Consider the following 21,699-nt stretch of genomic DNA (forward strand, 5'->3'; position numbering starts at 1 on the left):
CTACATTGTTTCACTCACAACAACATGACATTCAGTGGGGTTTTTTTCTGTCCATGTTTCTGAATACAAGTGGGATAAGTTAGGAGAAAGAGTCATCCCAGTATGAAAACAGCCTTAAACGTAAAGCCAGTCAGTTTTTTTGTCTGTGTCCTTCTTGACCTCAGTCAAATGAAGTCAGTTATTTGTGTAGTACTTAATTACCTTAATGTGAAAATCTGTTAAATTTTATTTAATCTTAGGAAGTGCAAATCGAATGTAGAGAAAGCTATAACAGTTTGTTAATAGCTGGTTTTATCTATACATTCTGCCTTTTGTTGACTTTAGATGAAAATGAGTTTTAACCCCCTGGTTTAGAAACAAGTATTTTCATATGTTAGAACGAAAAAGTCTAGAAAAGTCAGATCTAAAATCAATAAAAATCTGATTGATTTTCAGGTCTATAAATAAATATTTTTTTTATTGTTTAAGACATAAAATCCCCCCACCCAAAAAATAATATGTTGACACTGTGGTTTTAAAGAGACAAAATGTGGAAAAATTCAAGGGGAAAAACAGTTTTTGGGTAGCTCAGTTTATGCAAACAGGGGATGGATGTGTGTCTCTTCACATATTTGGAAACAAAAAAATAATAATAAATGATTACATTGGTTACCTGTGCTGTTTGTCCTTCCACGATACATGTCATCGTAGGCCTTCCACTGCTCAGTTACCTGGTAGGCGTGGATAAATATAACCAGCACTGCAACCAAGCAGATGAGAGGCACCAACACCGCCGTGCACAGAGCTGCATAGATGTTTGGAATGAAGCACCTGGAAAAGAGATACGGAAATATGTTAGAAATTGATTTTTACGCTGTGTATTTCTTTTAAAAGATAGAACAAACACATTAGTGTGTGTTCAGCGTGGAGGTCTGGAAATCGCACATCACATGGTTTTTGTAGAGCCGGGTTTTTTTTAAGCTCTTAGTCTCTTTCTCACTGTGTATATTTTTTAAACTTTTCTTCATATTTCATGAACAGGATTTTCTCAGCGAGACTTCTGAGCTTTCCTAAGACTTAAAGGATTATTGTTCAACGGCAGTGAAAGCAAAACATGTTCATTATTAACTCTGCTGAGCAACAAGGCCACCCCAGTGCTGCAAGCGGATAAACAAGGTCACTCGTTCTCCTTATTTAAGACTCGGACGAAAATCACAAAAAAATCATGTATGTACTGAAAGCTCTCTAGAGAAGCGGTGATTGAGGATAAATTGAAATAATTTATCTATATGGGGCAAGGTTTTATTTCAGCCATATTATTATTTGCCATAATCTTTTTCTTGCATGTGCATCTTTGTCATTTTAAACGTTTTCCTCTGAAAAATCCTTCATGGCCATGAGAATTGAGCAGAGCTGAATGCTCATGTGATTTTTGTACTTTCACAACACAAACTAGTTTGGTGGGAGCAAAGAGTTACTGATAGGATTGAGCTGGTGCTGTAAACTAATTAGAGCTGTGATAGCCAAAATATAAGGAGGTATGCCAAATAAATCTGTGTGTCATATCCTCCCACCAATTCAGCTCTAATGGGAAATGGGTGTCAGTGTTGCTTGTTTTTATGAGGGGGGTGGAGAGCCGGCTGTATTCGAAGACTCAAGATAAAATAAAATTTCTAGGGATTCCTAAAGAGGATGAAGAAAGTTCCCCCAGCTGTAGGGTCATTCGGTGCATTTTCTTTTTATATTTATCAGACAGCATGAGGTCATGAATCTGTCATTAAGTGGTGGTTTTGATGGTGGTGAGAATGAACGCCGGAGACCCAGATGAAGATGATGATGATGATGAAGAGTTTAATGAGGAGTGGCTCAAACAGTCCAGGACAGGCAGCACGGCAGAGAGTAACACACAGCTAATTACCAGTAGCAACTGATACTTGAGACTGAAAAACAAGAGCTAAGCAAACCAGGACTTGACAGTTCTATTGGAGAGCAGAGACGTGAAATAACAACAGACATTAGAGGTATGGTTGACGAGGACCCGACAAGAGACAGAGACGACAGGTGGACTTAAATACACTGGGAGGGTAATCACAGGAACGAAACACAGCTGGGATCAATCAACGGGGAAGACACAGAGACTCACAGGGAACAGGATCACACAGAAAAAAATCAAAAATAAACACAGAAACACGGATCATGACTGAATCACTCAGTCCAATGACCTTATGTACAGAACTCTGAGCTCAAGTTCAAAGTTTATGAAATGTACATTTATTATTGGCATGATATGGTAAAATTTTATTTGACTATAACAGTAGTTCAAATTTGAACAAATAAGACAATAAAAGGACTTAAAGAAACTCTAATGCCAATAAGTATACACTGAAAAAAACTACTGGGTCTTTTGACCCAAATACTGGATTTACGATGAGACAAAATCTTGAGTAGTTTTCATCAAACGTTGTGTTATAAACTTTGACCCAGTTTGACCCAACCTGATCAGACTTCAATTAACTTCTTCCAAAGGAGGAAAAAACAAAACAAAAAAAACGTCTGGGTTAAAGATCGCTACCATATTTAGAAATTACACTCCATTCTTAATTAAAAGGTTTTGATACAACATTTAACACCATTTGCAGCTAAAACAGCTTCAAGTCTTCCAGAATGGCTTTCTGCAACATGTAAGACCGTGTTTATGGTCAGTTTGACCTTCCTTCACAGATAACACTGGCAAAGTCAAATGCTGATACAGCACCAAAAAAACTGACCTACAATTTGCTCTAATTCATCCCAAAATGTGTTTTTTTTTTTTTAGGTTTAGGTCAAGACTTTGTGCGCTAGTGCTCATCCATGTTAGAACTGCAGGGGCTAAACCCAAACTTTTCCCACATATTCACTCCTTAGACACAAAAGAAACATCTAAAATGTCTTGGTATGCAGAAGCATCAGCGTTCCTTTCTCTGGAGCTGAGGGACCAACCACACGCCAGCTAGATGTCATAATATCCTCTGTCTCAAACTTTATACTTGGCCTTTGGCAGTCAGGAAAGTGAAGTTTGCCTAGCAACTGTCAACCTGGGCTAATCAGACAGATGCATAATTTATCACTCTAGAGAGCACATCTCCACCACTCTACAGTTCATGGTTGCTTGCTTTACACAACTGCATCTAAAGTTTTGCATTGCAATGCACTTTTGGTGATAAAAGTTTTGGATACAGCTGCTTGAGAATTTAAACTGTTCTTAAATTAACCTGAAGCTTGAAACTCTGTTGTCGACCTTTGCACCCTCAGTGATTTTATTTGCCCAACCACTTCGGGAATCAGCTGCTGTTACTCCCAATCTGTCACTTACTACTAACAGTTCACTGGAGCATTAAGTGATGAGGAAATTTTATGACTGGGTAGATGAATCATTCATTGTAAGACGAATAGAACATGTTCAATCGTTTGGGAATTAGATCCCATTCCTTTTTAAAGTTTTATTGGCTCCAGTGGCCTTTATTTGAAAGTCGTTTGACAGGAAACAGGGCAATCAGAGAGGGGGGAAGACATGCAGCAAATGTCGCCAGGCCGGGAATCGAACCTGCGACCACCGTTACAGGGACTATGGCCGCAATATGTGGGTCGTGCTTTACCCCTGTGCCACTGCAGCCTTAATGTTAAATATTGAAATTATTTTTATACAGGTGCTTTATATTAAAATTCTGCAGAATAATGAAGAAAACCCATAGGACAACCTGGCAGTGTTAAGCAAACCCTGGCATGGATTGGTCTACACTGGATCCAGTAGTACAGGGATATTTTGATAACTGGACAATTCTGTCACGAAGTTACCCAATAAATTATTTCAAGCTAATTCTGCAAATTAAATGCTGTTAGTGGAATTTTGAACGCAGCTTCTCTTTAATTGTCTGTGTTACCTAAAAAAAAAAAAAAAAAAAAAGTATTTAAAGCTGTAGTTAGATTTACGTGAAGCCCGTTGGACTTTCACCCTTCTGGGACTTAGGGAGGGTTTGGAGATGAGGATGAAGTGCCTCCTCTATTTTCAACATTTCAAAGGTCTTGTTAACATCCTAAGTATTACAATGCTGCTGTAAAAAAAACCCGGCATGATCCACAATCAGTTTCACTCACTTTGTGTGTGTCTCCCTAAGACTTAACAACTGCTGGCCCTCCCAGATACAATTACCTTGAAAACACCTCTGTGACGTAGAACCTGAGCTTAAGGCTCGTTTGTACGCAGACGGGGTGAAACCGAGACAGCTGGGTTGGAGAGGAAACAAGAGGCAACCTATTTACTCTAATCGGGAGTAAGAGACGGGTGAATGAATGTAAAGGCTCCTTCAAATAGGAGGGTATGTTCTCCAGGGGAAACTGAATACCCTCCACTGTGTCCTAAAATCCCTCATGTGTGCCCTTACTGTCTCACACCTAGCCACAGGAAACACACTCCCTCACTCGATCCCAAGGATAACAGCCCCACCTAAGACCACCGGCTAGTTTAAGGATGTGATTCAAAGTTTCAGGCTTCATCAGCACTGAGCTCGACCCATCCTGCATGCCTGCTCACATATGAAGCACATGAAAAATGAAGACCGACCCATAGGTAAACAGACACACCCATCAAAGGGACTTTTTACAAAGTGATTTAGTCCGTTATTTAAAACTATAAATAGGCAGGAAGTGATTTCATAAAAAAAACAAAAAAAAACAAATCCACCTCCAAGGTAAAGAGTCAGGTTTCTGTGTGGCACGATGAATGCAAACACTGAGACTCGTTTCCTAAATCATTCAGCTGATTGGACGAGAGGCCGCCTCATATGACGTCACTGACTCAGGTGTTTTCCTTTCACTCTGAACCAGAGTTTCCCCTCCGAGCAAATAGAAAACTGCAGTCAGCCCGCATGATTCAGAGAAGTGCTAAAAAGGGACACTTGGCTGTGCTCTTTAAAACCAGACACAGAGTAGGATTCATTTATTTTTTTCTGTTGTTGGTTCAAAACAATACCTTAGTATCAGTCAGACATTTACTCTCTTGCACAATGACAATGGAAGTCAGATTCATTTAGGATCTTTGGAAGTTTTCTAATTGTTATTTTTCCAGGGTGGATTGATAATAAAACAACTTCAAGAAGTTTCTTTTAATTCAGAAAATTTCTGGACCTTCAAGGTCAGTTTGACCATGAGAAACTGAAAACTGAAAAGGAGCTGTACTGATAAGAGCGGTCCAATATCCTGAAACCCACACATGGCTCCAGATGACGGCTGTAAAATTCCCTGAAGTCGTTTTATGATCAAAAAACAAACAACCTCAACAAAAAAAGGAGTTCAACTTACACATCTCCATGCACCAGTCCATATGCAGCATGAATGGTCCACCCAAAGCCACCGAGCAAAACAACAACCAGGACGATGATGACCAGGGCAGGAAGTCCCCAGCCTAGGAGGAAGTAAAGCAGGTAGCGCCGCTCTGTGTGCTCATCATTCATCACCAGCACTTGCCAGAAGTTCACGGCCTGAGAAAACAGTCCAGGAAAACAGATGACTTACTGGAAAGAAATACCGAAATACAAGCACAAATGATTGCAAATAAAAAAATCCTAATGTAGCAAAAAAAAAAAAAAAAATAAATAAATATAACATTAACCAATCACAAAATGATGAATGATTTTTCAAGGCTTTTCTTGGTTTTTCTGCTTGTGAGTAGACAGAAAGTGATAGTTTACATCACAGCCAAAATAGCTGTGTTTGCTTTGTAATTTAGCTGGGTTTTACTGTCTCATCCGTCTGACACGCTAAGCCTTGCACTGTTACATAAGCAGACTTTCTGAACACCTGTCATGCAAAGCAGACACAGTGCCTTCTACCTGCAGGAAGACTTCAGCAGCTTTAGGTCCAGATGGACGAGAACAGAGCGCCGAGATTAATTTGACTTCAGGCTTATATAATATACAAACAGCTATAAATGACTGATGACGATCTGTTTGCAAACACTCAGATATGAGATTTGCGCGCAGGGAAACGTGATGCAACAAACGACAGGGAGATCTAATTCTTAAAGTAACTGATAATGCTCTCTCCATCATATTGTATGACCACTAACAAAACAGGCGTAAAACCTCTCAGAATAAACGCAAGGCAGATAGAAAGGTTGTGTAACAATCTGACTGCAGTGTAATGACACAGGAGAGCGGAGTCACTCAGAGCCAAGAGCTTTATGTTCCTTGGCTGTGAGCAGCGTGGAGAGAGAGGGGATTACAGATAACTTTGTGCTGAGTTGTTGCCACTGCAGTGGCTGCATCACTCACCGACTGTTGATGCAAAGGATTGTGTTGCCAGGCAAAATGGCTTGGGATTCAGATCAGCAGGCTGACTGACTGAGATCAGTTTATGTTTACCTGTGGACGCTCAAGACCAGACTGAACTGGGAATATGGAGTTATCTTGCAGTTTAAATCTAAATATCCAGTGGTGGAGAATATAACACCAGAACACCATCAGAACTTATCAGGTTTCCACTAAGAGTACATCAAAGTTTTAGGGCAACTACCAAGTGTATCCTAACTATTCTTGAAAGGTTTCCACTGAAATCGACTTAAATAATGAAGGTACCAAATTGGTTGAACATTAAATTGCTGCCACCACCATGTTTCACCATTGGGTTAGTGTGTTCCACCACACATATCGTGATTGGAGACCAAAATGTTGATGTTGTCTCATCAGTAGCTGAGCTGTGGATCTGTGCAGCTCCTCCAGAGTTACCATGAGTTCTTACATCAGAGGTCGTTTGAAGAATTGTAAAATGTAAAAAAAAATACATAACATTATGAATACCTTTTTTAAGGTACTAAATGAACTGAATGCGGCGCCTCTTGCCTGCCCACTGTTATGAGTCTGCTATTGTTACTGTTACTGTGTAGAAAGCTGTAAAAGTAGTACCTCAGGTACTTGTTTGACTTTCAAACTGGCACGCTGAGAAATGAAAAACACTTACTGAAGGCGAGCCTGCAGGGCTTCTCTCTGCAGCTGAAATAGTTGTGTTGTTATGAAACACTATGAACATTTGCAGTAACCCGAGAGCCTCTCTTGACGCCTCTGCAGTCTCGAAACTGCATTTGTGGACACAGATGTAATTTCTGTCATCGTGCCAAGGTGCGTTCTTCTGAACTGATGCTGGACATGCAGATACCCACATCCACACAGTCTGCTGTTATTGATTCAAGACTTTTTCGGGGTGTAACATGGTGTAACATTTGTTGATAGCGATGACTCATTTCAGTCACTTATCTGAAAGCAACGACCTATTAGGTGGGGGGGGGGAAATGAGCGGCGCGCGCTAACTGGGTCTGATAAAGAGGACAATTGGGTTTTAGCATTGCATGGTAATGAAAGCTAGTGTCTGCAGGACTTCTCCTCTCAGCCAGTGCATTTGCTGACAGTACAGATATGACCCGAGATGCTTCTAGGCTGCTGAATAAAAACTCATAGTCTAAAGTAATTGTTGCCATGCAACATTTCTCCTCATACTTGAACCAAGCCCTGTCTGGGCTAAACGTTGGCTTATAACACAGATCTATATCAGCTCTGTTGCCATATTAATGAGAACCATGTGTGTCTAAAAACCTGTTTGTCAGTCACGGCTCATTTCATTTTGGTTTCATTTATGAAAGCTTCCAAAGTCCCAGTCTGTGAACAAGCAGGCATGAAAAACATTAAGCAGGTTCTGCACGTCGACATTGCAGTGAACCAGTGTTACACTGTTGCTGTAGTCTGTTCCCCTCAGATGGTTCTGGAGTTAATCACATAACACTCCACCAATAACACATGTGGCTTACATATGTGTAAATGACTCTATTCAGTTATTTACACATGTGTACCCTGTGACAAAATTCTCAGCATTTAATTTATTTTGTTCAGCTTTGAGGATGTTGTATTTATGTTTTACCTGTATGAGCATCCAGAAAAACTGACTCAGATGGAAATAGTGGCAGAATAGCGCCAGAGTAGCACAGCTGTCATCTGAAAATACTGGACCACGGAAAGCTGACACCAGAAAGCATAGCTGCAGAAAAAAAACCAGATAAAAGACACATTAGCAAACACAAACCTTTCATTCCTTAATTAAAGGAAAAGCACACAGATTTTCTTTTTGTTGGTGGGATTTGTGTCTTTTGGGAAGCAAGTTCTCATTTTGCATGACTGAAACTTCTCACACTGCCAGAAAAATATTTCATGGTTATACTATGATGTTTGTTTAACACATTACTAAAACTACATTACTAAAGCTTTGACGTAATAAAGAAACAAACAAAAAGAGAATCTGCTGAACTGAAATAATTTTCTACTAACTTGTTATCACACAACACTAAAAATAAATTGTTCATGTCCTTCCACATTGATTTTCATGCACGTCTTGGATGTGAACTGCTTCCATGCTGTGTTAGAAAAACACAGAAAGACACATCACTGTATGCAAGAGAGAAAGAAAAACATAAGGATGATGGCGACAAAAAAAAAAGAAAAAAAGAAGTGTTATGGGTCAAGGTGAAACCTTGTTTACCATAGAGGCAAAATCTTTGAGGAAAACTCAGGAGGGCAGCGGGAAACGCTGCTGCTCAGCTGTCTGTCACAGAGCTTCATTCACTCATGGAGTAAATGCAGTCAGGCAGTTGTTACATAACCGACCGCCTGTTGGCTCATCGCCTGCTCAGCGGAGCAGAATGAGCATGAATGGAAGACAGCAGCAACAGGGGACTTTGTTAACTTCTTACTAATCTTACTGTGTTTTCCCAAGTTCAGTATTTTACCTGTTTTTAGCCAAACAGTATTTGCATAACCCCATTTGTGCCTGGTTATGCAAGAACAAACACCAAGTTTTTCTTTTAAAGTGCATCATGTTTTCTACCCTTTCTTTCCAAATTGCTTCTGTTTTCACTGACATCTTTTTTACATTTTGCAAGCTGATTACCCAACTTCACCTTTCGTTAAAAAAACCCTAGCATGCAGCTTCTAATAAAGTGGAAATGTAAAGAACTATCCCTATGTTTTTAATCCCTTAAAAAATCCTGAGTCAGCTTCCTGTGCATGTTCCAAGCGGTGCCTGGAGGATGTGAGTGGGAGGAATAGCACAGGACGGGAACTCGTGACTGAACAGCCTGGAGTTGTGCCTAGTGGAGAGGCTGGCCAGGTATGTAATGGGAACAAACGTTGTGCAATGACAGACTGTGTTTGCTGGCACAGACGGGTAATTTTGCAGAAGAAAAATTGTGACACGCAACTATTCCAAAAGAAAACCATTAAAAAACTAAAAAGAAATCTCCAGCAAAACACTTTACATATAAATGATGTAACATTTTACCACATTTTGATAATGAGGTTTTAGCACTGGACTGCATTCAATAAGACAAAGTGTTGATTTCAGAAGGCAAGAATGCTTCCTAAAATTTAAAAACCTATTATTGAAATTCCACAGGAAGTTAAAAAGTGAACGGAGTAGCAAACTGCTGCTATGTGCTGCTGGTCAGCTGGCTGAAAAAAAAGTACGGCTTATAGGAGAAGAAAAATGGTGCTGCGTGTTTGCCTGCAAGCTCTGATAACAGGAAATGCTAAATGCTAAATATGGGTAGGTTACTTCAACTTCTGGTAATGTATGACTGTGATGTAAGATTCAAATCTAAGGCAAGCAATACATTTCCGGAAATATATGAAACTGAAAATGTGAAACTGAAAATGTGAAACTGTGTCCTTTCCCAGCTTGTGAGGTGGATGAGAATGTATTTGTGGGTTTGCAGTTACTCTAATTGCTCTATTTTTGGATTAAACAAAATTAGCGAGTTTAGGACTTAATGAGAGTTCAAAGCTCAAAATATAATTTCATATCTGAAATAGGACCTTTCTATGTCCATGCTTTTCAGATCCACTAAATAATTATGTATTTATATGTTCTATCACATAAAATCTAATCTTTGTTTGAAACGGGATGAAATGCTCAAACCACTGGACAAATTACTATGTTATACCATACAAACAATATTAACATGATGTCCTAAAATTGACATCAATTATTTGCCAGTAAAGACACTGATGGAAAGCAAACAAATGAATGACAAACTTGTAAGATGTGACAGAATGGTACATTTCTACAGAAAAAGAGATTTCTTTGTTCATTTTCTTCATCGCTAACACTAACATCAATACTTTGACAAAACGCTAACTCAGGAAACTTTTTTTTTTTTTTACTTTACAAGACCCCACAGGCGGTCTGTTTACTGTGGTTGTCATATTTGTTGTGGCTACTACATCCTTCTAAATAATTCAGCCTCACTTTAGACAGAATTTATTTTGATTTTAATTTGATAACTGGGTCTGAAAGACAAATAAATACCTTTTCTAAACCAAATGTCTTAATTGATGCAGGAGGTGGAAGCAAATAAACTCCCTGAAAACAAAACAATTTGCATTGAAATGTAAAGTCAGACGAAACAGTTCTGCAAACCTTGATCAGACACTAACAATTAAGAGGAACACAAACGCTAAACCTTTGCGAAAGAAAAAATAATGATTAGTGAAGCTATTTTCTGCTGCTTAGTTGCAGCTTTCCCCCCTCCTGGTGAATTGTGGGGCTGATCGATAGGCCTACGCTCATGCAAAGCGTACTAGTGCAGCTAAAAATAGCATAAACCCAATGCATTACATCACTGAGGGAGTAGGGGTCTGAACCATCTGCCTGCATGTCCATCCGAGCCTTTCCAAAAGACTTCCTGCTTCCTTTTCCACTGCAAAGACTTCTTCTACCTTGCCTTCTTTATCCCACTTCTGTTTTTTCCTGGCGTCCCACCTACTCCATTTTTACATCTCATCTCCCCTCCTCCTCTTTCCCCTCATTTCTCCTTCACCTCCCCCTTCTTTCTAACAGCTACCGGTTTGATCTAGCTGGCTCCAGCATCAGCCAGCACCCAGGGTGTTTTCTTCTGTGTCTTTGAGAAAGAAAAGCTAAATGTATGCTTTTCTTATTCCAGCATTCTTTGTCTAATCGCCGGGCATCGGTGAACCACAATCTCTCCCAGCAAAATTCTAATTTTGACAGTCCTTACAAAGAGAGCCTTGCAAACAATTCAAAATTGTTCCACGTTTGTTTATATTACAAGCACAGAATTTACAGCTGCGAGTCTTTGGAAGTGCATCCAAACGAGATTCGTACGTCTAAAGACTGATTTATTTTTTTGTAGATTATTCTTTGCCAAACAGCCTAGACTCAGCGGATTGAACGGAGAATATCTGTGATCAACAACTTTGACGTCTTGCCACAGTTTTAAGTCCGGACGCTGACTGCAACACTTGAATACGCTGTGATCTAAACTATTCCTTTATGCCTCACTGTCTCAAGCCTTTAGGAGTCTCATACAGGTTTTCTTCAATTGCCCTGTGTTTAACTCCACACGTCATCTAATCAACTTTGATCAGATTCTGTGCCCTTCTGAAAAACAAAAAAGCATTCCCACAACACGATGTTTTCCCCACCCTGTTTTACCATGGGGGCAGTGTACGGTGTGAGTCACAAATACAGCCAATGTAGGCCGGAAAGTTTAATATTAGTCTCATAAGACAAGAGCACCTTCTTCACAAGCGCCACGTCAGCTCTGTTGTTTGGTGTATTTAGGTGAGTCAGAGTAAATGGGGCAGCATGTGTTTATTTTCCCATGCATGTGGAGAAGCAGTTGCACACCTGTATTAATAGTTTAATATCATAATGTGTGCATATGCGCATTGATCGCAAGTGTTATGCAGCAGTTGTGTAAGACGGACGAGCTAAAGTTCACAGGTGTTTTGTGTTGAATCTTGCATTGAGCCACAGATGCTGAACAAGCTGTTGGCAGATAAATATCCACCCCCTTGTGGCCTGTTTTACCTCCAAACAAGCACACCGCTGCACCTCCACTTGCTTGCTTGAGTACACACACAGCGGGAGCAGAACAACGTGTCTGTGGTCCGGCGTGCAACGCTGCGGGACGATATCTAGAACCTTCACCTCGGTTCTGGGAACAACTGATATATTTCTTGAACAAACTGGAGCCCAGGAGCCGGAAAGTTTCTCTGTGATCTTGTGTGACTCGGCAAAAAGAGGATCAAAACAGATGAGAAAGTGTCAGCAAGTTCACCGTGTCTTTGGAGGAAAATACTTCAATTCTAGGATATTTACAAATCTTGACGAATCACAGTTCAGTGTTGTTTTTTTTTTTTTTTGCAATGCATTCTGTTATAGATTGCATATTTCAAAGAGTGCATGCACACAAACAGTGCCCACTACGCTATTTTTGTTGTGACCCTACCATTTGTTGTAATGCACGCTTCTAGATGCCAGTGGCAACACTCACTCCTCCATATGCACGCTCCAAGCTGAGCCACCCACATGAAGCACATTTAGCTGCATTCCAGTAGGCCCCCTCTTCCTCCTAGTCCAACAGTTAACAAGCAGCCTCCCTGATTTTCCATCACACCGGGACCACTGCTGAAAAGCCTCTAGAATTTCTCTTCCTCAACCTCTGGAGGGAAGCAGACTGAGATCTCTTTGAAACACAAACCCACGCGGACAGAGTCGTGTGCATCTTGCACAGCTGTAAAAACAATGTAAGCAGCTGTTCAAGGTCAACTCCTTGAACAAGCACACTCAGCGGGTCTGCTTTGGCCTTCCGCAGACCTCTGTGGGTAAGTGTCTACCTCAGCTGGGGCTGGTACTGTAAGCACGGCTCCTTTATCAAGCTAAGTGATGCATAGACCTTTTTCCATTGATTCCCAATCAGGAGCAGGGATTTGTCTTGAAAAACCATTCCTATCACTTCAGCCTTTTTACATTTGTCATACGAAACACTGAACTGACTTCTTACAACATTAAATCACATAGGTTTGATGGAGGGATATCAGAGGAAGGGAAGTTGAAAAATAAATGCAGACATTTAAGGTTTTCATTTGATGAAGAACTGTATGCCATCTTAACTTCAATTCACAGTTACGACCTACTTTGTGTTGAAATGTGACATAAAACACAGGTAAATGACGTTTGTGGATGTAATGTGACAAACAGCAAGGGGTGTGAATACTTTTATAAGCTGCTATAAAACACAACATCAATTGTATCCACTCTAAGATGCTTTTATTGTGATCGCGATATGTGAGCGAAATCAGAAGTTAGAAATCCTTTGGCTTATAGATGATTTTTCCAAAAGTCTGTTAAAGAAGCAACAACAATCAACAGGCAATCTATACGGGACACATCTACCATCATTTGTCAGTAGGAGGCTTTGAAGCCAAACGGTTACTGAGCTGTGTGATTTAGATTTAATTAGTACTGGCGCTGAGCAGAAACGCTATGAGCCCCATAAACACCTGCCTTATTCTTTTTCTTCAGAAGGCTTAGATTCAGTGAACAAGTCGATTGAAAGACTAAATTAACTTTCAACTGTTTGAGAATTTTGGTTTAATCCGCTTAAATTTATTTATTACATGTTTTTTTTTTCCTTACCAGCAGGGAAATTTGCTGATATGAGGTCAGTTTGTCCAGGTTTACTCTCCACAGGTGCATTTATTCACACAACAAAACCTGCAGTAGTTGATTTGTGCATTTTTTTTAATCCATGTAGTTATTTCCAAGTCTGTGCCAAAAAGGGTTTAGTCATAAAACGAAGCAGCTCTCAGGGTAATCATTGATCAGCACCTTCATTCACAGCTGCTGTAGTTGGGCTTCAGTCGTAGAGCTTTAGCGACCCCTGTAGGCTACTTTTGAAAAGAGTTTGCAACTATGATTTAGATATGTGAGTAAAAATTTCAAAGGTTGATTTAAATGGCACATATCAATTTGCAAAAGCTATTTGCCCAGTCATTAATATATTATGGCACTGCTTTCCAATAACGTTGAAAACGGCTGTGTGTGAACAGACTGACTTGATTGTGACGGAGCGTATACGTACGATGTGTCCATGCTTGTTATGACTTGTCTGAATTCTGAGTTTTCCAGTGAATACATTGAACTTTAAAGCTGCAACACGTAACTTTAATAAAAAAATTTAAAAATACATATTGTTTTAAAAACTATTACATTACATAGTTTCCTGGCAGTGAACTATGTCCTGACACTTTTCAGACAGATCATTTGTAAAAAAAAAAATTAAAAAAAATAAAAATCCAGCTCTTCTTTCTCCTGACGTCTACAGAAATTACAGCGCTTCCAGTCAAAAACAACCAATCAGAGCCAGGAGGCGGGTCTTACCGCTGTCAATGTTTCTCATGTACACGCTGCTCAAGCATTGCTCTCTGCTTCTTCCTCACATCAGAGCTTACTGCGAATGCTCAGGATAGTTAGCATGACCACTGATGATGGCAGATAAACAGTTTTCCAGTAACGGTAAGTTGCTTCTCTGTCCGAAGCACAGCTGCAGCGCATACACAAGCACAATTGACAGAGATAAGACCCTCCTCTTGGCTCTGATTGGTTATTTCTGATTGGTAGAACTTCATGGAGGAAGCAGAGGGGCTCATTTTTTTCACAGATTATCCGTCTCATTATACTGCCACGATCTAGTGACAGTTCTAATAAATATGTAAAAAATATATTTTTATAAAGGTTACATACTGCAGCTTTAAACTCAAAATATCAAATCAAGCTCATGAGCAGAAACTCTAAACAAAGAGTTTAAGGCCAGTCTACACAAAATGGAGTCATTACAGATACAGTTATCTTAGATTACACTGAAAGATGTTTCCTTCCTGTATTTAAGGCTTCCTGATTCACTGAGGAAGTTGGCGGCTCTCGATTTTCTATTTTAGGTCACAGAGTCGGCCCTCCTAAATCCACAAGCACAATTTCACTTCCTCTTTTTTTGTTTTTTGAAATGCGTCAGACTTGCCATCTCACTTTAATAGCTTTAAGCTTTCTATTCAGTTGCATTTAAAGAACTGTCACTTTTAACAATGAAGCAGAAAAAAAACGATACCGTATTACTACAAGTGACACAAGAACTGCAAAACATTCTGCTTGGCTTCATTTGTAAAGCTGCTGCAAAACATCACGTCCGAGGCGGCAACACTGGCGACCTCAACAAGTTCATGGTAAACATTTGTGAAAACATGCAAAGTTCAGCCAACTCGGCACATGAAGCTCAGCCAAGACAAACTGGAACACCAAAAATAGAGCAGGACTTTGAGAGGCTCCCTGAATTCATTGACAGTATCGCAGCAGTCCTGGTTCATCAGGTCTCTGACGAACTAAACGACTCTACAGTCAGAAGAAAAGTCGATGTTTCAACATTAATGACCGTCATTAATTAATACACTAAGTATATATTAGAAGATCCATTGGTATTTCTAATAATCTTTGTGCTTAGTGAACGAGACAACAGAAGTGTTTTATTTATGTTGCTAAGATTGTTTTTCTACAGTTCTCATCAGCAACTTCATTCTTTTACGTTTAATGTATGTTATGTAATTTTTGGAGCCTCAGCACTCTGGTCAACATGGGATGGTTTCAGTGTGGATGGTTTTCAGTCCCACAACATGCAGCCACCACCAGCGTTTAACAGGAGGGATGGTGTGATCCCGTAATGAGGGGTGTGTTGAGTCTAATGCACATAGTCTTTTGCATGTGTGCCAAAGGATACAATTGTAGCCTCATACATCGGACTATATTCACATTTTTACTGTAGTGACTCTTGTGGCTTTGCTAATATACTGTTTTTTTTTCCATTTTTTAATATAATATAAATATAAGATTTGTAGCATGTCAGACTGTTATGCCACAAAGTCTTCCATCCATCTCCACTGGCTTATCGACTGCTTCTCTGATGAACTTTCTCCTTTCAGAGAGTCGTGTCTCATTAGGTTTCCATACTCTTTTCCTTTTCGAGTGATGGATTGAAAAGCGCTCTGTGAGATGTCGGAAGATTGGGATATTGTTTTATAACCTATTATCACCGCTTTAAACATTTCTACAACTTTATCCCTGACTTGACATGACATGTTTTGCTGATTGGTCTTCATGATCCTGTTGCTAAGACTCATCAGCAACGGGATGTTTGCTGACTGATGTTTTCAAATTTCTCACTTGTAACTTTGTGTGCAAAGCATCGTTGTAAAATAACTTAAGGGGCGTGAAAACCTTTGCTAGCAATGTAGATTACGAATGAAAGGCCAAGTAATTAACTGATGACATTTGTTTTGGATAGCTGTGAGAATCAGATCTTTCAATCACAACTTTAAAACTGTCTCTATTGCAACTATTTGCTGATGATATGTAAGAGTTCATACGGTTTAGCTTAATATGTTAACAGCAGTAGGATAACAACTGCTGAACTCTCCTACTTCATGTGGAATTAGAGGAAAGTGTATTTATTTTAAGGGTCACCAGCTGTTAGGACAACACACATTTGGAAACCTCTAAATATGTAACTTCCAGAGTCCAGTGGGGTCAGAGTGAGTTTCAACCCTCCTGATGGTTTAAAGACCAGTAACACAATGTGTTATTGGTCACTGAAGGCCACTGAAGGCCCCACTGAATGCCTACATGCAGCTGATTCTTAGAAGTTGAATAGATAAATTGCACAGATTATACACAACCAATAAAACAATAAAAATAAAAATACTGTTTTGCATTAGTTCAGACCAGCAGCACATTGAGACATAAGAGGAAATGACAATAGCACATGGTATATATATACATGTTTCTAAAGACAGCAAAATGTAAAGAGCAAACAAAAGAACTGATCAAATAAAGGCATAAAAGGCCAAATGAATAGGATTTGTGGTGCCCTTTAAAACCCTTAAACTTTTTCTTGCTCTGTTTTCCCCCCAAATAAACATCTGAAATGATCACTATGCATTTGTATTCAACCCGCTTGAGTCAACACTGTGCAGAACAGAATTCTGTGGCTTGTACAGCTGCAAGTCTTTTGGGGATTTTCACATTTAGAGGCTGAACGTTTTCTTGGTGAAATATTTTATGAACTGACCACATAAATGTCTAATAAAGTACATTGAAGCCTGATGTTGTAATGTGACAAAATGTGAAAAATTGATCGGGTATGGCTTCTTTCTCAAGGCGCAAGCAACACTTTGCAAAGTTCAGACTCCCATTTCAACAAAAGGGAGAACAAGAAAGGTCAACAGCGAGGAACAATGTTGGAAGGAGGATGGTGCTGCTGATCTCAACAGCGCTGGATCAGACTGTGAGCAGATCAAGTCAGGGCAACACTAAGCACCTGGCGTGCAGCTGTAGCTAGTGAGAGCGTAATGTGAGACTCCCAGGAGGCCATCTTCACCTCTCCACTGTCTTGTCTGCACACACACGCAGTAATAAAGGGTCCTGAGTGCTGATACTTTATACCCTTCCATCATCTGCCAGCCACTAGCTCAGCCTGACAGACACGAGAGACCTTAGTACTGCATTAAAGTCCTATCAAGGACATTTTGTTTTCTTTGGCAGGGAGTGCAGAAGGGAACCATTGATAAATATCATGATAGTAAGGAGATTTTAGGAGAGGGCATAAAAAACTGTACCTGTTCTTCCTCTTTTTGTTATTCTTGATGCTTTATTTTTGCACGAGCATAGATTTGATCAAAATAACGGGGGCTCTCTGACGTCAGCTGGAGATCTGCTAAAACCCAGACACTCTAACTCGCTCTGTTTATGGATTTAAATGGATTTGGTCATGATGGGAACATATAAACATCCCTGTAAAGCGCACTTAATGCTTGTGTTTATCTCATTTCCTGAACAAAAATGGTAAAGTCTTGGACCGCTCAGTCACTAACTTTCCCGTTTGATAGCTGTGCTCATCATTCTGGGTGAAATAGAAAATAAAAACTTTTGGCAGTCAAACGGCTTTTATATGTTTGCTCAGGAAGGGATAGCGACGGTGGCTGGTGTTGCATAAGAGTGAAAGAACTTGGTGTTGGGTTTGGCCATGCTTGGAGTCTGCAGAACAAACGTCTTAATGCTGGAGTCAGTTCAAAAACTGACAGGAAGTCCTTAACAACAGGAAATAGGAGTCACTGAAATACCTCCCAGAAGCAGGAATAAGACACTGAAACCACTGGGGAAAACATTCACACACTACATGACGTGTGTGACACTGTATGGATGCAGTTTAAATTTTGCAAGAGAGAAATGGAGAGTAGATTTCCTTTCCCACAATAGCATTTTGTGGCTATACACCCACATTTCCATTTAATGTTTCATTGGCAGCTACAGACAGAGTGGTAAAGTGAGGCGCTGACAATAATAATAATAATAATAATAATAATAATAATAATTAAAAAAAATGCTTTTTGAGCAATAAAACCTGCAAACCTATTCTACTGTATTAGTAACACAAATAAATAGAATGGACAAATTCATTGGCATTCAAGGTAAAAATTTGTAAAGAGTCTAAAAACAAATGCATTGTTCAGTCAGTGAGAGCATAATCTCACGCTAAAAATGTAGAAAACCCCAAAGTGTACTATGAAAACAATTATTTGATTGTGAAATAGATATTCCATGTTAACAAATGCATTTCATTAATTTGGAATAGCCATAAATGGGCTTTAATGGGTTTTCATTGGCTGCAGGTGGACATTCATAATTAACAGAGAGGCTCGAAAACATCAGCTTGTGAATAACCAATCTAATATTAATTCAATAATTAACATCACTGAAATATTTGAAATTCAGAGACATTTTAGATCAAGAACATCTGATGAACTCAACAGGCTTCTCTTTGGGCTTTTCAGCAAAGTAATTAAAAAGGAAAATGCAATAAAAAGTAAATATTACATTTCCAGGACATCGCAAGTCTTGAAAAGATGAATGTTTTTATCAAAATCATGACTTTAGCAGAAACATTTTATTGCGAATTATATTTCCAGCTGCTTTTCTGATTTAACATGCTTCGTGCTAAAACCCTGATTGTTGTTGCACCAACACATTTGAAATGTGGGATTAAGAAGGTGATAAAGATTTACAGAAAACAAGAACATTTACACACTAAACACAATTTACTCTGGAACCGATGTAACATAACTGAATCACAGATCAGTTTATCTTCTTCTCTTGCTTGTATCCCTACTTCTTATTATCTCCTAATAATAACCAACCCTGTAGCTCGAGGCCTGAGATGCTTCCTAACTCATCACTGGATAAGGTTGAGAAAGGCCATGCAAATTAAAAAGATGATAATTTTATTTAAAAACTGTTCAAAATAATGCAGAAGAACCCTCTGAAGGGTTTTATTTTCATCAAATTTCAAATGATATAAACTCTTAAGCTCTCAGAGAGAAAAAGGACATCATTTCTGTTCCCTCTCTGTGGCTGTAGCTGTTGGAGACAGACATTAATCCTAATGGCAGCTCTAATTTTTTCCACACACAGAGGACAGAGGCAGTGACTAACTCCAGTCACCACATGAGGAGAGGCCTCTTTGTCACAGGCAGGGCTGGAACAGAAGCTGACAGTTCAAACCAGGAGTGAAGCATTAACGAGGCCGAAGACCGGAAGTTCAAGAGACAGTGCTGTCATTGACTTCTTCTCAGCTATTTACAGGTCCGATGGCTTCTTCAAGTTCACACTGGAAAATCAAGGCACAGCTCATAAACAAGAACTACAAAAACTCGACTATGATCCGGCAGTGATAGGTTATTTAGACTAGTTGTGGTGGCGGGGTGAGAGCAGCAGCACAAACACGGTCTCCAGGTGTCCTTCAAAACCTTTCTGTTTTGGTTTTGTTAACAGAGTGAACCCAATGAGGAGCAACATGTGTCTGGAAGTTTCTGCAGTGGAGGAATGCAGTCAGACCTCTTGTTATTTCCAGAGACACAAAAAAAAAAGCTGAACACTATTCAGACTCTTAGCAAATTTACCACACAGCTTCAGTGATCATTTCTATAATTGCACAGGATCTAAATTCAACATGTAAGCTCAAATAAATGTAATACACGCGTATTAATATTTGAATAAATGGCCCTTAGCAAGCTGCACTTTGATCATGAATTTCTGTAACCATCAGCAAGTGTCTGTTATTGCAGGTGCAGCTCAGAGTGTCGCTACTGACAGAAATGGGAGTTTATTAAAACTGCTTGGTTTCCTGGAACAGACTCTGCTTTTAAGCATTAAGCCTTGCCCAAGCATGAAAGGATCAGAGCATTACAAAGGTCCTCGTTGAAGCCTAATAGTTTTATTTATCACTTTTCAAGTGTAAACCAATGAAGTTGCTACACTTGGAGGTAGTTCATTATTCCGTTCTCCTTGGTTAGGGAAATTGCGCTTACACGACGGAAACCCTCTGGTACACGGTGATTGAAACCTTGCTTTCTTTCTTGTGGACAGCAAACAGAAGTCCTTCAGTGGTTTGCAGTTTATGGTTGTTCTTGAACATCCTGACCAATTTCCTTTCTGGGTGATTGTTTGGTTCATATGGTTTAGACCTGGTCTAATTTGGGTTTTCCAGTAAAACAATCACCCTAAACACACATTAAGACTGGTTTTGAAATTGATAGAGCAGGCTAACAATAAATCCAACCTCATGGGAAAGCCTTTGTACTTAAAAGGCATGCTATGAAATCAACCACCTTAAATGAACTCGAACAAATCGGTCAAGCACAGCAGTCAAGTATAAAAGAAAAAAAAAATCCAGCAAGAAATATGAGGATAGTTGATAGCAACTAAAACGTTTATGGTAGAGGTGCCACTGGTGAAGGCACTCTTAAGAAATAGAGGTAGGCACAACCATAAATTCAAACTTTCAACACATGCTCTACTGTAAGTAATCACTGGGTCATTGTTCTAATCTGAAAAACATTAAACTTTTACACTATAATATTAATTCAGATGAGTGTAGGGGTAAAGGAGGTCATTTTACAAAGATTTAAGGAAATCAAAGCATTTTTACTTTTTGTTTTTTTTACCAGTTCAAGTTCACTCTCTCTTTTTTTTTTTTTTTACAAGTTAATTACCTAATCCAAAAATATAAAATCTGGAAGTGTAGGAGGAGCAGTGACTAGCTTACAAAGATGACAGAATAACCTGACACCAGTGACAGCTGCTTGGCCAGGACTGAAAGGAAACTAGGGAACAGTGAGAACAATACTGCATATACAAATTACCTACTGGGGGGGTTTGATTTAAATATAACAAGTATTTTCGTATCACCTATTTCATTTCCAAGAGGAAGAGATTGTGTGAAGGAACATGTGGGCTGGTCTCTTATTGAGCACACCTGCACACGTGCAGCCATCATCGCTTCCAAATGATTGCTGGCATGACTAGACGGCCTCTTGAGGGGTCCAACTCATTAGGTGATAACACATTTAGCTGGAGCTCCAGCTTGTGAATCTGGACATTGAACCTCCCTTTCATTAACAGATCTTGGCTCGGGAGCCGGAGAACTGCACCAGGACTGCTAAAGCATCAGCACAATCGAGGGGAAAGAAAGTCTCAAAGTACAGTCGAGTATTAAAGTGAGAGAACGGGATGGAATTTTCCATCCAAAACCCTTTCAGGTTCTGCCTGGGCCATAAACGGGTCAAGACTGTGGAGGCTAGCCCCTGAAGTCTACTTCAGAGCGTGATTGTGTTTGTCAACCAATGAGGACAGAGGGGATCAGTGGAAAATTACCAGTCCCGCACTCACTCACTCACGCACAGACGCACACAGTCACACACACACACACACGCACACACACGCACACACACGCACACA

The 21,699-nt window shown here is 39.7% G+C and overlaps 1 protein-coding gene across 4 annotated transcripts in view; it reads right to left on the bottom strand.

Annotated features, from left to right (window-relative positions):
- Window positions 1-21,699, bottom strand: part of adgrv1 (adhesion G protein-coupled receptor V1) — a 108,877-nt gene that overhangs the window by 18,494 nt on the left and 68,684 nt on the right. For all 4 annotated transcript variants that reach the window (XM_008418938.2, XM_008418939.2, XM_017306772.1 and 1 more), the window contains 3 exons: window positions 7,924-8,040; window positions 5,317-5,495; window positions 653-810 (listed from right to left, as the gene is read on the bottom strand). In XM_008418938.2, coding sequence (XP_008417160.1) covers window positions 653-810; window positions 5,317-5,495; window positions 7,924-8,040 — 454 coding nt within the window. The remainder of the gene's footprint in view (window positions 1-652; window positions 811-5,316; window positions 5,496-7,923; window positions 8,041-21,699) is intronic.

The sequence above is a fragment of the Poecilia reticulata genome, linkage group LG9, assembly GCF_000633615.1.
Source record: "Poecilia reticulata strain Guanapo linkage group LG9, Guppy_female_1.0+MT, whole genome shotgun sequence".
Lineage (NCBI taxonomy): Eukaryota > Metazoa > Chordata > Actinopteri > Cyprinodontiformes > Poeciliidae > Poecilia > Poecilia reticulata.